A 14,673-nucleotide genomic window follows, 5' to 3' on the forward strand; every position below is an offset into this window, starting at 1 on the left:
TATTTTACTCAGCACCATGAAATACATGTTATTTATGCATTTGCTTCTGAGCCAGGATTTCATGAAAGAGATAAATCATAGTTTTTTTGTGTATGATTTCCTTGATTTCTTCCTTCATAGTTAGCTATTGAAGTACAGAAATACCTGTCAGAATGTCATTCTGAAAAGTCAGTGTATACACATTTGCATCTCCTCACTCAACAATTCCAGTGACATGCCTATTTATTTGAATGATGAATAGAATCACTGACTGATGCCTCTTTCTGTTAGCCTGGAAGAATTTTACTGCTGGAAGAGGATTTCAGGCATTTTCACAGGTTTTTAGTGTGTTTCCTTACCAATAAGTAGTCAGTGAAACATAGGAAATGTGGATTGTTTAAGAAAAGGAGGTTACAGAGACACTGTTTTTTCTTAGTATTTCTCTTAAATCATAGTGTAAAGGAAAATGCATTTTCCCAGATTCTGGCAGGCTCACAGGTGGGATTGGGCAATGTATATAAACCAAGTGTATTCTGGGTGCAATTGCAAAGGCAAAACACCAGAAATGTCAGTGCTGCTATTTTTAAGTGTTACTTTTCAGATTTACACTTCAGCAAAATAAAATTCCTGTACTAAAGTTTTGCTGTTACACTGGTTATGTTTTTTAGGAATGCAATTTTAATGCTAAGTGGTATTCTAGGATGAATAGACTACAGTGTCATCATCACATATAACATGAAAACATTAAGAAAGTAATCTTGCTGTAAAGCAACCAGTCTTACAGTATCAGGCTCACTGAATGTGAGAGGAATATTTTAATCTATGAACCTCTTAAAAATAGCACAGATGATTATCTGTTTGTACAAAGTTTTGGGATAGATCAGGGTTACTGTAAGACATGCATTGTCTAGTAATTACAAATCATATACTTAAAAATACAATGGACACCATAGGTAACATGGACATGGAAGATTAGTAAACATATATATACATAAATACACATACCTTGATACCTTGATTTCATCTGATAAATGCACATGGTGGATCAGTGTGGATTTCCATCTGCACAATGTGTATTTTATACCTTTGTGTTTTTGCAGGATCACAATTCTACTTGACAGTTGCTTTGCTGGTATAGTTGCAGTCTTACTGGCAAAATGTCTTGAGCCAATGGAGCTTGTTTAATTAATATAATCAACTTTATGTGTTAAAATTTATATTGTATTTCCACTAGGAAGGCTTGCTAGCTTAACTGTGTAGTGATATTGGCGTAACTTATGTAGCATAGATGTTTAAGTGTTCAAAAAGCTCTTACAGATTTTGGTTCCTGATGTAATTTTGTCCTCTTCCCTTTTGAAAATTCCACCTTTTAATCTTACTTATCATAGAATGATAAACATAGCCACTTTTAGAATAATCTACCAAAAAGAGAAAGGAAAAGGCATTTGTTCCCTCTGGACACCTGGAACTGCTCAGTCTCAAGACAGACGCACACAAAAATAGTTTTGCGTTTTTGCAGCACATCTCTCTCATTCAGTGTTCTTACTCACTCCTTATACTTTAATAGAAAACATAGTGATGACAACAGCTGCAGAGATTTGGAATAGATTGACAGGAGCAGGGGAAGGGATCGTTGTTGCAATAGCATCAGAAGGGAAGATTACAGAATGGGGATAGTTCTCTGTGCCTTTTATTAGGATTCTGGTGTTATGATACTTTGAAAGGTAGAGCAATCATATATTTATAAAGCATACCACTGGTAGAGCATATTTATAGAGCATTACCACTGATAAGATGTTTTATAAACTCCAAAATTATTTACTCATGAAATATGCATGTATTTTTTGCCAATTAAAAAATGTTCAATGTATGTTAGTTGCACAATTGTACAGAAGTTTCTGGGTGTGGGATTTTTTATTTTTTTTTTAGGAAGAAAGAGGCGGATTCCTCTGAGTGATATTTTTGCAGATGGAGTTGGTAACAATACCATTATGCCAGAAGAGATCTTAGTCTCTGTCCATATTCCCCATTCTAGGAAGGTAAGTTACAAGTACATTTAGGTTTGCTTTAGGTAGAATTGCAGACTGTTAAATGAATAGCAGGAAGGGGGCATAATCCATATGTTTAAAGTAACAAAGTAACACTGTTACTGCTCACTTTCTGGATTCCTTACATTTGTTCCTGATAGTGTTGTACTATCTCCTGGTTTCAGCCAAAAAACACAACTCAGTAGGTAAATAGTGATATGTAGTGTGATATTCATACAAAAGTTTACTCTAAAATGATGAGGGCAATAACAATTACCAGTTCACTACAGAAACGGTTCTTGGACAAACTGTCATAGTCCTCATCCAAACAGGCTGCCCACACGTGGTATGGTTGGCATCAGGCAGGTAAAGCATTATCACATTTGAAGATTTTTTCTACGATTAGATAAGATTATACATGTGCTTTGTGCTTCTGTAAATGTTGCTGGACTGCGTAATAGTCTTTAACTGGTGTTGTTTGCAATGATGAGTATGTGATTTTGTAAAATAATTATGGGTGACGTTATCTGAGTGCTGAAGTCAGGCAATGCTTTGAAGCCTCTAAGCTTTTGGTCTTGTTATAAATGCAGCCCCACTATTCTTCTTCCCTCCACAAGATCCCTATCTTCTGTCTATCTACCATGAGAAAATTTAGTCATCTGAACTGCGTAGGTAATGGAAGATCAAAAAGAGACTGCTAGAACATCAAAGAAAGGTACAGCTACTGAAATATCAATGGAAGGAAGTGTATGGTCTTGAATGCTCAGGAAGTCGAATTTGTGCTGTTCATTTTGATTCTCTTGCCTCATGTAGTGTAAAAGCAAGTTCTGCTTTCAGATACTAATGTGTGCAGGTTATCCACTTCTGTCTGATCTTATTCAGGGAGAGTATATCTCTGCATTTCGACAAGCACCAAGGAGAGAAAATGCTCTCCCAACGACTAACGCTGGAATGAGAGTCCTTTTTGAAGAAGGTACAGACAAAATAAAGGATTTAAGCATTTTCTATGGAGGTGCTGCCTCAACCACTGTCTGTGCAAAAAAAACCTGTTGGACACTTATTGGAAGGTAAAATTTCTCAGTGTTTTCTACATCTCAGAATAAACGGATTTTGAGAGCTTGGTTGTATTTCCTTGCAGCATGAAAGCACATGGGAGATTTCAGTTACCTCACTTATGCCACACATGTTCAAGCAAATGGTCTGGTCAAGCCCAAACAATGACTTTTTAGGATCATTATGTTTTGGAGTCTGCACATGGGTGCAATTCCAGTGTGAAGTATGTAGAGAGATGTGAGATGTGAAGTATGTAGAGAGATGTGAGATTTGAGCTGTGAAATAAGCAGATGAGGTATACATAGTTGTGTACTTGTACAAAAGCATTGGGAGATGATGCTGGGTCCCATAGGTTTGATGATCCCCTAGCATCAGTGTTCCCAAGTCCTTCAGTTTGGCTCTGATAGATACAAGGAATGGAAATTTCAGATGTGCTCAAGAAACTTAGGAACACACGTCAGACCTTAACATTTTCAATATCTCGTCATCTACAAGATCATAATTTCTGATGTTCATCCCTGACATTTTTCTCCCCTTTGCAGCATCTTTCCAAGGCTTAGGGCACAAAATCTACAAATAATTCAAGCTCCATTTATCTAAACGGATCCCTTCCGGACTTTTTTTTTTTAACCAATTAATACACAACCATTTCACTAATTTTTTTTTTCTGCTTTATGTGCTTAAATTTATTCCAACAGATTTATATTCTGATATCTAGGGTTGTGTAACTATGGAGAATTAACTGTGTTTGAGATACTTCAAGGAAGGCCTTTTAAGAAAATGTGGAACAGCAATTGAGCATTAATCAGATCACTTAAAAGCATCTCCAGTTTGCACCAGTGTTGTTGTTCACTTTTCTTTAAATATAGGGCAGTATCTGTGGAACAATGGTAATCCATAAGAGTGTTAAATCAGTTTCAAAAATGTAATAGCTTTTTTGTTGTTGTTGTTTGTTTTTAAGAAAAGACTGGCATAAGACTTAATAATTCTGACTTAAGGGACCTCACTTCTGTGAGCAACATTGATCTACACTATTTTCAAAGTTGCAAGCCATCATTAAAATCAATAGTTTCATTGTAAGCAGGAGGGTACAAAGGTATTACTACAGTTGTGTGTGTGTTGATATATATAAATAATTATCTTGAGCTCTTGTCTGATGGTGTCTGCGTTATTCTTTTTGACAGATACTGGAATGAACAGATGCTCGATGAAGCTTCCAGATTAGTCCTTAAAGAAATAGCTCTTCCAGGCTCAGCCTGTGGTGGGAAAGTAGTAGAATATAAAAATACTTTGATAGTCAGTTTCTTCTACAGATTTTTCCTGGAAGTATTGCAGTCATTGAAAACAATGGTAAATTGATTTTTCATGTTTGCTTTTTTGCAAGCAAATGAAGTTTGTTGTTGGTGGTGGTTTTTTTTGCTATCTGTTAATGTTTGAGTATGTACAGTCTGCTAAATATTGTCCTTTTTGGGTTCAGATCCACATTACTTAAGTCCCAAAGAAACTGATGGAGAGGTGTCTGCTTAACTTTTATGTGCCTAAATATATTATATGTCCAAGGTAGCTTGTACATTAGGCTGTTAATAGTAAATAATAATAATAGTAAAAATTTGAGCAATATTAATGCAACAGTGTATCAATACTGATGTGTCAGTATCTTACCCCATCTTTCTGTAGTTCAAAAAGTAAATAAAATACATATAAACACTTTGAAAAGTAACTGTATGTGTTAAACCAACCCTCTTCCTTGTTTAAGTTGTTGAGTGGGAAAGGAGGAATCTAAAGTCTGATTGGCCTGATAAATTCTAGCTGTGATTTATTTATTTTTCTCTTCATCCATTCTTCTGAGGGAAACCATACCTGTTGCCTTTCTTTTCTGTATTACCATAAGCAATTTCTTCTGAATTACCGTTACTAGGTAATTTACTAGGAATAATTCTATGCCAGTTTTGGTTAGACTAAAGAAGGAAGGTCTTCTGACTATCCCTGCTTTATTTTGCTTACTTGAAACACACACATTTGTCAAATTTAATGTATTTTTAAATATCATTTAGTGAAATCTTAAAAATCTACATTCTTTTCAAATTGCCATTTTAGAGCCTAACTTGTGAGAGTCTTCAAGGAATTTTCTGTATAAAGAGCGTGTATTTAGTGATTTAGGTTCTTAGCTTTTTTTAGTTGTAACATTCATAATGTGAGTTTTAATAATAATTCACTTCCTCTTCAGGACCCTTGCCACAATCCTGGCATACCTATGGAATATGAGAGTGTCCTACAAGACTTCCAAACCAAAATGCCGCAGAGTATCCAAATATACCAGGCAAGTGATTTTATTTTAAGATTGTACTGTGGTGTGTAAGACTTGGTAAATAATAATAAAACTAGTTCAAGCATGATCCACACAGTGAAGCTCAGGTGTAAATTTTCCAAAGGACTGAGGACAACAGGCTCTGATTCCTTGTTTTTAAGTGTATCAAAACTGGAAAAACCCTGTCAGTAAAAATAGATTCATATGGATATTCTGACTTCTAAACAGTTCACAGAAGGTAAATATGCAAAACAAATTCCATTGTCAACATGTTTAAACTTGGTATATGGCAGTGTTCAACCCAATTGGAAAAATCTTGGACCAAGATCAAAGAGATTGAAAATCCCAAGAATATGTTAGTGTTCTTTTCTCGAAATATACTTTTCTTAGGCTCTCAGAGGGCTCTTAGCTCTTACTGTAGATTTAGGAAAGAAGATGAAGTTTATGGTGGCTATCTGCTTGAACGGGAGCCTTCAAGGAGAAGTCAGCAGTAGAGGGTAGCAAAGAACAACTCTTGGATTTTCTGAGTTTTTTTACAGCCCTTGTGACTAGATCTGGAAAACCCTGCAAGGGGTTTTGATCTTTTAATACCATTAATAAAGATGCAAGTAAAAATTTCAAGTTTTTAGAAACCTAAAGAAAATTCAAATGAAATGTAGGGAAACATTTTTGGTTTGATTTTAGATATTCTTTAGAATAACTTGTTAGTTCAAAATACTTAAATTTGCTCAAGTCGTTATCTCCAGCTTCAAAGAAAAGGCAGTGTAAACTTACCAATGGGACTAGGATCAAGGGAAGTAGTTTTCTGTGGCTTTCAACAATTTATACCTGAGCTACAAGAAAGTGACATAACAGAAATAGATGTATTTTTTTGTTATTTAGATTGGCTGGCACTGAGCAATAATAAAAGATTTAGAAACCCAGGAAATCTGTTTTGTCGCTTTAAATTTCTACCTAATTTATGTAAGTCTTTGTCTTCTGCCTGGACTTCTTCATCTGAACCTTATTACACTTTTAAAATTAGAGGGAAAAGAAGATGGGAAAAAAAAAAGCATATCCTGAAAGATAAATATGGGATAAAGTTGGGATGATTTTGCTGAGACAGCCATTTGAGGATCTTTAGTCATCAAGTGAAAAATGTCTGTTCTTGGCTTTGGGCTAATAGCAGAGAATGTGTCAAAGTGCAGGAGGGAGGAATGTGTAGCAGGAATGTCTGAGTGCTGGAACCTATAGGAGAAAATAGATTTTGAGATCAGAGTAAATCACTAGTTCTAAATGCAGAAAATGAAAAAGCTAGCAAGATCGCTGACAAACTGAAAAACTGGTTTGGGAGTGGACAACTATTAGTTGGCATGGCAGAATTATCTGGCAACAGTAAATGAACTTTAAGGAAAGACCTAGCAAAATAAGGTTAATAAGGCATGAAATTCATACACAGTTGCAAGGAAATCAAATTGAGAGGAAACATTGTCTCACGGATTTACATTGATTAGTTGCAGCATTTCACTGAGGAAGACAAATTCTAGGAACCATTGGAAATAGCTCAAACTGCAACACCACATGCTGCTAAAACACAGAACAGAAACTTGTGAGAGTAATTCAGAAAATTTTCAGAGCCTTGTGACACCAATCAATAATTAAAAAAAAAAAAAAAGACTGATGTTTGTGTCACTTTGATGTAAATGATTAAGGAAAAAATACAAGTAGACAAACCTGTGTAATGCTCTTGGAATTGCTTGGAGAAGCAATTAAAAAAAAAAAAGCTCAGGAGCATCAGTTGAGTCCTTCATCTGTTTTCAATATTGAACCAGAATAGGATAATATGAATAGTTTTCCTTCATCTGATTTTCTAATTAATATAAGAATAATGTGACAATTTTATTTTTTTTTTAACTGTTTGGAGGGTTGTTTTTGATGGTACAGGATGTAGGTCAGAGTCAGTCTCCCCAGGATCCTGTGGGACGGCCTATAATGCACCAGTCTGGAATTAAGCATGCAACTGGCGAAGCAATTTACATTGATGACCTTCCTTCTGTGGATGGGGAGCTCTTCCTGGCGGTAGTCACTAGTTCCAGAGCTCATGCTAAGATTATGTAAGTGTTCAAAGTGTATCTGAAGAAAGTTACTAACGAAATAGTGTCTGGGATTTTTAGAGCAGACTAATGAAGTTCGATTACATATGTACAAAACAGCACACATGATACCCACACTGGCTCAGGTCCTGGAAGCAATACTGTCATTCCAGTAGAAGGCTCTGATTGGATTTATGTATTTTTCTATGTTATTGTCCTAATGAGGTTGAACTGTTTTTGGTAAATGAGCCAGCTTGCTTAGAGCTGACCTAGGAACCTCTACATAGAGCTGAGCTATACAGTACCAAGAGACACCTCAACTCAGCTTCAACAACATAGCTTTGAAATCTCAACTCTGTTACGAAAAAAGAATTGTTCAAAATGTAAGAAGTAACATTGCAATGTTGCAGCAACAAGGTAGCAAGGCTCAGGTAAGGACTTGTAGAAGAGGGAGATGGAAAGTTAAACGTATTTTGAAAGAAAATTGTTTTCACTTATGCTTTCATACTGATATACACACAGTTTGTTTAACATTAAGGTACCAGAATACACATATCCGCATTGTCTGCCCAGCATACAGGCACCAAGATGTGTACCCAGGTGCTGTGGTTGGGATTACTCATGATGACAGAGGACTGGCATTGCTAGTTAGAGTCCCCTGGCCTATTCTTAGGTTGGTAATAGTATGCTGAGTTTGGATATGTTCTTTTTGTACCATCTAGGAGCTGACATCCCCCTTTCATCTCTGTGAGACAGTAGTATTTCGTCAACTCTATACAGTGACTTTTATTAAACTGATGCAGTTCAGGCAGTCTAACAGGTCAATGATTTCCCTGTTATGTTTAGAGTATTTTCTAGAAATGGAACAAATCACTAGAGTCTTTAATTCCCTTTGACAGGCATTTCTTCCCGTGCAGGGGGTAGCAGGAAAAGACATGTCTGAACCTATGTTCAGATTCTGGCAATACAAGAAACATACCTCTGTATTGTGTTCCCTGCCTATGTGCAACAGTTTAAAAAACTAATGCATTATACTTCTATCTTCCCACATCCCAATCAGGTCTGTAGATGCCTCAGAGGCTCTTAAGGGACCGGGTGTGTTCGATATCATAACAGCTGATGATGTACCTGCTACAAATGAGTTTCACTACTCCAGTGATCCGGAGATTATATTTGCAAGAGACAAGGTTTGAAAGCAATCTTTTTTTAAATTATTTTCTTAATTTCTATTGTTTTACTTCAGGTCTTTGTAATGGAATTTTACCTGCTGACTCTTAAATTTCTTTATCTTTTGCATGTGTGATGTGTATTTTATAGGTAATTTGTGTGGGTCAGATTGTTTGTGCTGTGGTTGCGGATTCAGATGTTCATGCCAAACAAGCTGCTGCAAAAGTGAAGATAAAATATGAAGTGCTGGAACCAGTGATCTTGACAATTGAGGTACTAATCACTTCTCTTTTCTATTGCTTTTTTGTTGTTTTATCTATTTAAGTAATGGAAGTGTTCCTCACTTGCTTTTTCAAATGTTTTTCTAAGCAAACAAAGTGAACATGAACATCCAATTAGGTAGTCTGTCAGTATCTCTGTAAATAACTTTTGAACCATTTGTCTAATTTTGGCTGCTTGTGATAGATAGCCAGTAGCCTCAAAGTATTAAGGTTCCACAGGTTTCATAATAACAAACATAAGGGTAGACAAGAACTCTTTTAATGACCCCAGTGAGAAGAAGGCAGTGAGCACTCTGGTTGTTTCTAATTCTTTTTGCAGCTACCGGCTGGTCAACCAGCATGTGTATATGGGCTGAACAATCAGCCTGATTATCTGTAGCATTTTCTGTCTGTTGATCAGTTAGCAAGCCAACAAAGTTAAGGTGAGATGTAGGAAATGTTGGAGGAATGTGTGGGAAAAGATGTTAAGGATATGGAATATCTTAGAAATGTGATGTGAGAGTTATAGGGGGGAATTAAATTTATGCTGGATTAAATGAGATGGATGGAAATAAGGAACAAAGGAAATATTAATGGGGAACTGGCATTAGCTCTGGTAGTCACTTTGACTTGTTTACATAATGTGTGTGGGGTGTAACAGAATAGTCATTCTGGTATAAAAATAGAAGTAGTCTCTTTTTAAAGACTGGAAAACTACTAAAATTCAATTACAGTCAAAACTCTCAAGGAAATCTTACTAAAAATAAAGCAAATCAAATGTAATAAATTCTACTTTTCTACTTTTTTGTGATTTCTTTTCCTCTTAATGGTATTACTCTTTGGATGATGTGGTTGCATTCTTACTCTGGGCTCTCCAGGACACTTGCTAGGTGTGTGAAAGGGAAGAGTAGATTGAATAAACTGAATGCAGTTCCTTCAGAAACTGCTATGATCAGTAACAGGATACATCAGGAAAGAATTACTGTGACTGAATAGACAAACTCATCCCCCCCCAAAAATGGTAAAACAATGAAATGCAGTTGTTTGCTGGCTTTGGTAGCTGGTGACTCAGATCTCTGAAGAGAATGATATTCTTACTGAGAGTAAAATGCCATAATGAACTGAGAACCTTCAAAATACACTAAAAAAATGTTTCTCTTTTTCTCCACTGTAGGAAGCTATAAAGCACAACTCGTTCTTTGAGCCAAAAAGAAAATTAGAACAAGGAAATGTTGATCGGGCATTTGAAACTGTTGATGGTATACTTGAAGGTAAATTGCAGCATGTATGATGAGAAGTTGTCAGTATTGAGGCTTCCCAGTCCCTCATGTGCCGGTCTGATTTCTTCAGTGATACAATATACGGCTATAAGACCTGTGAAAGCTCTTGGTTGTCAGGAATAAAAGTGTGACTAAACCTAGTGATTTTGAGGTTCTACTGCTACATTCAAGTTTTCTTCATCCTTTGTCCTTGAGACAGAATAACGGAATAATTTAGGTTGGAAGGGGGTTGTCTAGTCCAACCTCATGCTCAAAGCAGTTCCTGTTAGAGCAAGGTACTAAGTGCCATGTTGTCAAGTTCTGAAAATCTCCAGGGGTGCAGATTCCACAGCCTCTACAAATAACTGTTCCAGTGTTTGACTACCTTTGTGGTGACCTTCTTTTCTTATAGTGAGTTGCAATTCCTTGTGTTCATCATTTCTCATCCTTCCACACTGCACCTCTGAGAACAATCTAGTTCTGTTTTCTCTAAACCCTCCCGTTAAGTAGTTGTAGACAGCAGTAAAATTTCCCCTTAATCCTTTTCTTATGGCTGAGTAAAATCAATTCTCTCAGCCTCTTGTTATACATCATGTGCTCCAGCCTCCCCATCATTGTCTTGACCTGGTCCACTACATTTATACTTTTTTTAATTTAATACTGTCAACGTTTGTAGTCAACATTGCTCTGCTATTATTCAAGTTCTGTTGATGTCAATGGAACAATATCATTTAAACCTGCAAAGAGTTTGATTTGTGTTTTTATTTTAAATGTTGTTCCTTCACACAAGATGCATCAGTAGATTTGACACCGAGTACCATAATTTATGTGATGATGGACAGGTGTTTTTTTCTGGTAACACTTGTGGTTTTCTCTTTGGATTAGGGGAGGTTCACGTTGGGGGACAGGAACACTTTTACATGGAGACTCAGAGTGTCCTTGCTATTCCAAGAGGAGAGGATAAAGAAATGGATGTGTTTGTGTCAACACAGCATCCAGCATTTATCCAGGTAATATAGAGCATTCTCAGAGAAAGTGGTTGAACCTGTGACAGTTGAGTTCTGAGTGTGGTTTACAAATCAGTCTTACCAATTTAGAAACAGTGGGAGCATAAAGTTGCACATCTGGATTATGCAACAGGAGCTACTTTGTAGTACTGCAGTATAATGATGTACACTGACCACTCTGCTGTGAGGTTGAGGAGGAAGTAAAAGTCTCTCATTCCACTTTAAACAAAGTATATCATGCCCCACTAATATATGTGTGAGAAACTCCTTGGGGAGTGCCGAGGATCCTTCATCTCCATTAGCTTCTATTGAGATCAGGAGCAGTCAGCACCCTGCAGAGTCAGAGTCTGCTGAGGGAGTAAAGTAACTCAAATAGTTGTAGGAAAGACTGCTGTTCCATGCCAAAATGGTAAAGCAAACTCTGACATAATGTATGGTCTGTATAGCAGTAGCTATGGTGAATGAAATTGGTAGTATTTCAGAGCAAACACTGGTATTTTGTGTTCAAAGCACTTTTATTTCCATTACCATATGCTGCTAATAGCCAAGAAGCATGAAGAACTTTCTGTCTGAGAAGATGATGAATATTACAGATTTCAAGCAAGAATGTTCCAGACACTAACAAGATATTAGCTTATTTAAAATATATATATTTATTAAAATTAAAAATTATCCTCAAATTTATGCTTTTATTAATACAAATAATTAAACTAATAACATTTTCTTGTATATGAAGTTTCTCACATTTTACATAATTAAATCCAAGTGTATATTCTTCACTTCTGTCCATGGCCCTTTGACAGTATCCATGGCAGACATTTTGAATGCAAACACTGTTGAGTGTTTCTTGTTCTCTTTGCTTGTTTTTTAACTTGAGATAAGGGAAAAATCTTATAAGCTGATTTATTAAAACAAAACGAAACAAAAAAAAACACATCTACGTAACCCTTTTCTAGAAAAAAATATTTTTAGAATACTAACTTGCAGGCTCAGTTGGAGCTGAAAGTGGGTCCTGGTAACTGGTGTAAAAGCTGAAAACTGTTTTTACAGGAGATGGTAGCTGCAAGTTTAGGTGTTCCAGCCAACAGGATCATGTGCCATGTTAAACGAGTTGGTGGAGCTTTTGGTGGGAAAATCCTGAAATCTGGTTTACTGGCATCAGTTGCTGCAGTGGCAGCAAACAAGTAGGTGTGATGTATGTGTATTGGGATATGAAGAGAAAATTGGGTGAAGAAGTTTTACATCTTGTCTAAAATGCTTTCTCCTTCCCCAAAGTTGCTAGCTAAAGAATCATAAAATCCTGACTGTTTACATTTTGTGAGACTGTTTAATATATTTGTTTGCTTTGTTTTGTTAGACTGCTTAAGTTGCAGTAAGCAGCTCTAGCCTCATCTAAGATGAAGGGACTTGAGGAAACTGCGGGTAGTATAAGCTAGAAATATTCTTGAAATGACTGACCGTTTTAAAAGGACTAGTCCCTAAACGCTGAAGCTTTGTATATACATTCAAACCATGACAACCATCGAGAAGTGAACTTCTGGATCTTGCTATACCAGTGGAAGACTTCATCAGTAGAACTTCTATTAGGTCACTTTGGTTCAGTCTTAAAATTGAAATGACAATTTTTTCTTCAGAAATTTGCACTGAGTTATGTCGTTGGCTTTCAAGATGTAAAATAAAAATACAGATATGATTGTAGCTGTAAAATGATATGAACTCAGGACATAGCCTTAAGCATAGCCTACTAAAATTAATTTTGATCTGAACGCATGCTTACATCTGGATTCATAATGAATAGAACACATTAATATTGTTAATAGCATCTCTCATTTTGTCTGAAAACCTCATTTTTCTTTTGTTAATTTAGAACTAACAGAGCTGTCCGTCTTATTCTGAGTCGGGGGGATGATATGTTAATTACTGGTGGCCGACATCCTTTTATTGGCAAGTATAAAGTGAGTGCCACAAGAACTGAGTGAAAAAACACCTGTTCATATTCTGTGAATAAGGATTTCAGTGTTACTGGTTAATATTTGTTCTACTAATTAAAATAATTTTAAAACTATTAGCCAAGAAACCAAGAGATAAAGTTGTTTTACAACCTGTCTCTGCTTCTGCTTCTAACTCTGCATGGTTTTGTTTTGTTTTCTGCTCCATTCCTGTCCTTCTCCTTTTATAGCTCTTTCTGTCTTTCTTCCTGGGAACTGGAAGGCAAGCTAGCTTAGACTTCTTCTGCAAAGTTTTATTTTTAACCCTCCATATGGTTAAGTTCACAAAAAGGAGCAGCTAGTTTTTTCACAGAAACAGTGAGTACAGGAAAAGTTACCATAAGGAAGAAATTTTTCTCTTCCCTGCTCATGCACTGTCATGTCACAACAATTCGTTAGGTTAAGTTTTGTCTCCTTTTCTATCTCTAATACATAGGAAAAGTAAAAGGGGTTGTATAAGATATATCCCTGAAGATGAAAATGAGCTGTAGCTCATGATGAGAATTCAGCAGCTATCATTAATCTCAACAGCTGAAAAGAGATGTAAAATAAACATAACATTTTTTTCATTAAGACAAGCAAATGTCATGCTGCAATTGCCATCTATTCTTATAGTTAGAGAGGGATTTGACTTTGTCTACAGTGAACATTCCTAGATGACACAGCCATCTGTTGAGCAACACACAGGAAGCCACTGAGTTTCTCTGCTTCTTCCTTCCCCAGCGGGCTTCTTGTATGCCGTACCTATAAGGATCACAGATGTCGGTTAGGAAAACCAATAGCTTAGGAACATACTTTCGTTTTCTCTTGCCCTTTTACTGTTTAAGTGAATGTTTCTCAGAAATTAACCATGCACTATGAGCCTGATGGAGTGGCTTATATTCATTTGCAAAATACACAAGCACTCAGGAAATAAATGAATGTCAAAAATCTAAGAAGGTTATTGTTGATTCATTGTAGGTTGGCTTCATGAATGATGGAAGGATCAGAGCTGTGGATGCCAAATATTACATTAATGGAGGATGCACCCCTGATGAATCTGTCCTGGTAAGGATTTTATAAGCTGATGAATCTTAAAACATGAAGGAATCATTAGATGGAAAATGACAAATGCCATATTTCTTTGCACAGGTATAGTGTTACTCATACAGTCTTTTGCTGTAAGGACTGCGTGTTGCTGGAAGATCTACACCTAGCAGTTTACCTTTCCTTATTCAGTTCAGTGAAGTGCTATACTTCTTTTTGGTATTTTTCTACACATTCACTTCATGCATGGTTTCTCAGGCTTATTTTCCTATTACACACATCAGATAACAATATGTTCCTTTTAAAATACATAGTACATACATTTGTGCCTGGCTAAAGTTTTGTGTCTACAAAGCTGAGAAGACCTTCCCTAGTCTTCAGAAAATAATCACAGTGATAGTTGTCCTATTACTGGCTCTATCCATTTCTGTACTGGGTCTGCATGTAACATGCTGTATACATCAGTTCCTTACTTATAGGTCTGCAAAGTAAAAAATGTCACTTGCTTTAATATCATTCACTAGATA

At 36.3% G+C, this 14,673-nt stretch overlaps 1 protein-coding gene across 4 annotated transcripts in view; it reads left to right on the forward strand.

Moving 5' to 3' along the window:
* The window catches only part of AOX1 (aldehyde oxidase 1), a 50,300-nt gene that overhangs the window by 17,172 nt on the left and 18,455 nt on the right, over positions 1-14,673 (forward strand). For 3 of the 4 annotated variants that reach the window (XM_083842541.1, XM_083842540.1, XM_083842538.1), the window contains exons 13-24: positions 1,909-2,018; positions 2,889-3,073; positions 4,244-4,409; positions 5,287-5,379; positions 7,291-7,460; positions 8,500-8,626; positions 8,757-8,879; positions 10,041-10,137; positions 11,011-11,135; positions 12,183-12,316; positions 13,000-13,087; positions 14,081-14,167. In XM_083842541.1, the coding sequence (XP_083698667.1) occupies positions 1,909-2,018; positions 2,889-3,073; positions 4,244-4,409; positions 5,287-5,379; positions 7,291-7,460; positions 8,500-8,626; positions 8,757-8,879; positions 10,041-10,137; positions 11,011-11,135; positions 12,183-12,316; positions 13,000-13,087; positions 14,081-14,167 (1,505 nt within the window). Of the gene's footprint in view, positions 1-1,908; positions 2,019-2,888; positions 3,074-4,243; positions 4,410-5,286; positions 5,384-7,290; positions 7,461-8,499; positions 8,627-8,756; positions 8,880-10,040; positions 10,138-11,010; positions 11,136-12,182; positions 12,317-12,999; positions 13,088-14,080; positions 14,168-14,673 lie in introns of all 4 variants that reach the window. The other variant, XM_083842539.1, reaches the window with a different exon arrangement.

Source organism: Anser anser (genome assembly GCF_964211835.1).
Source record: "Anser anser genome assembly, chromosome: 6".
NCBI classification, from domain to species: Eukaryota; Metazoa; Chordata; class Aves; order Anseriformes; family Anatidae; genus Anser; species Anser anser.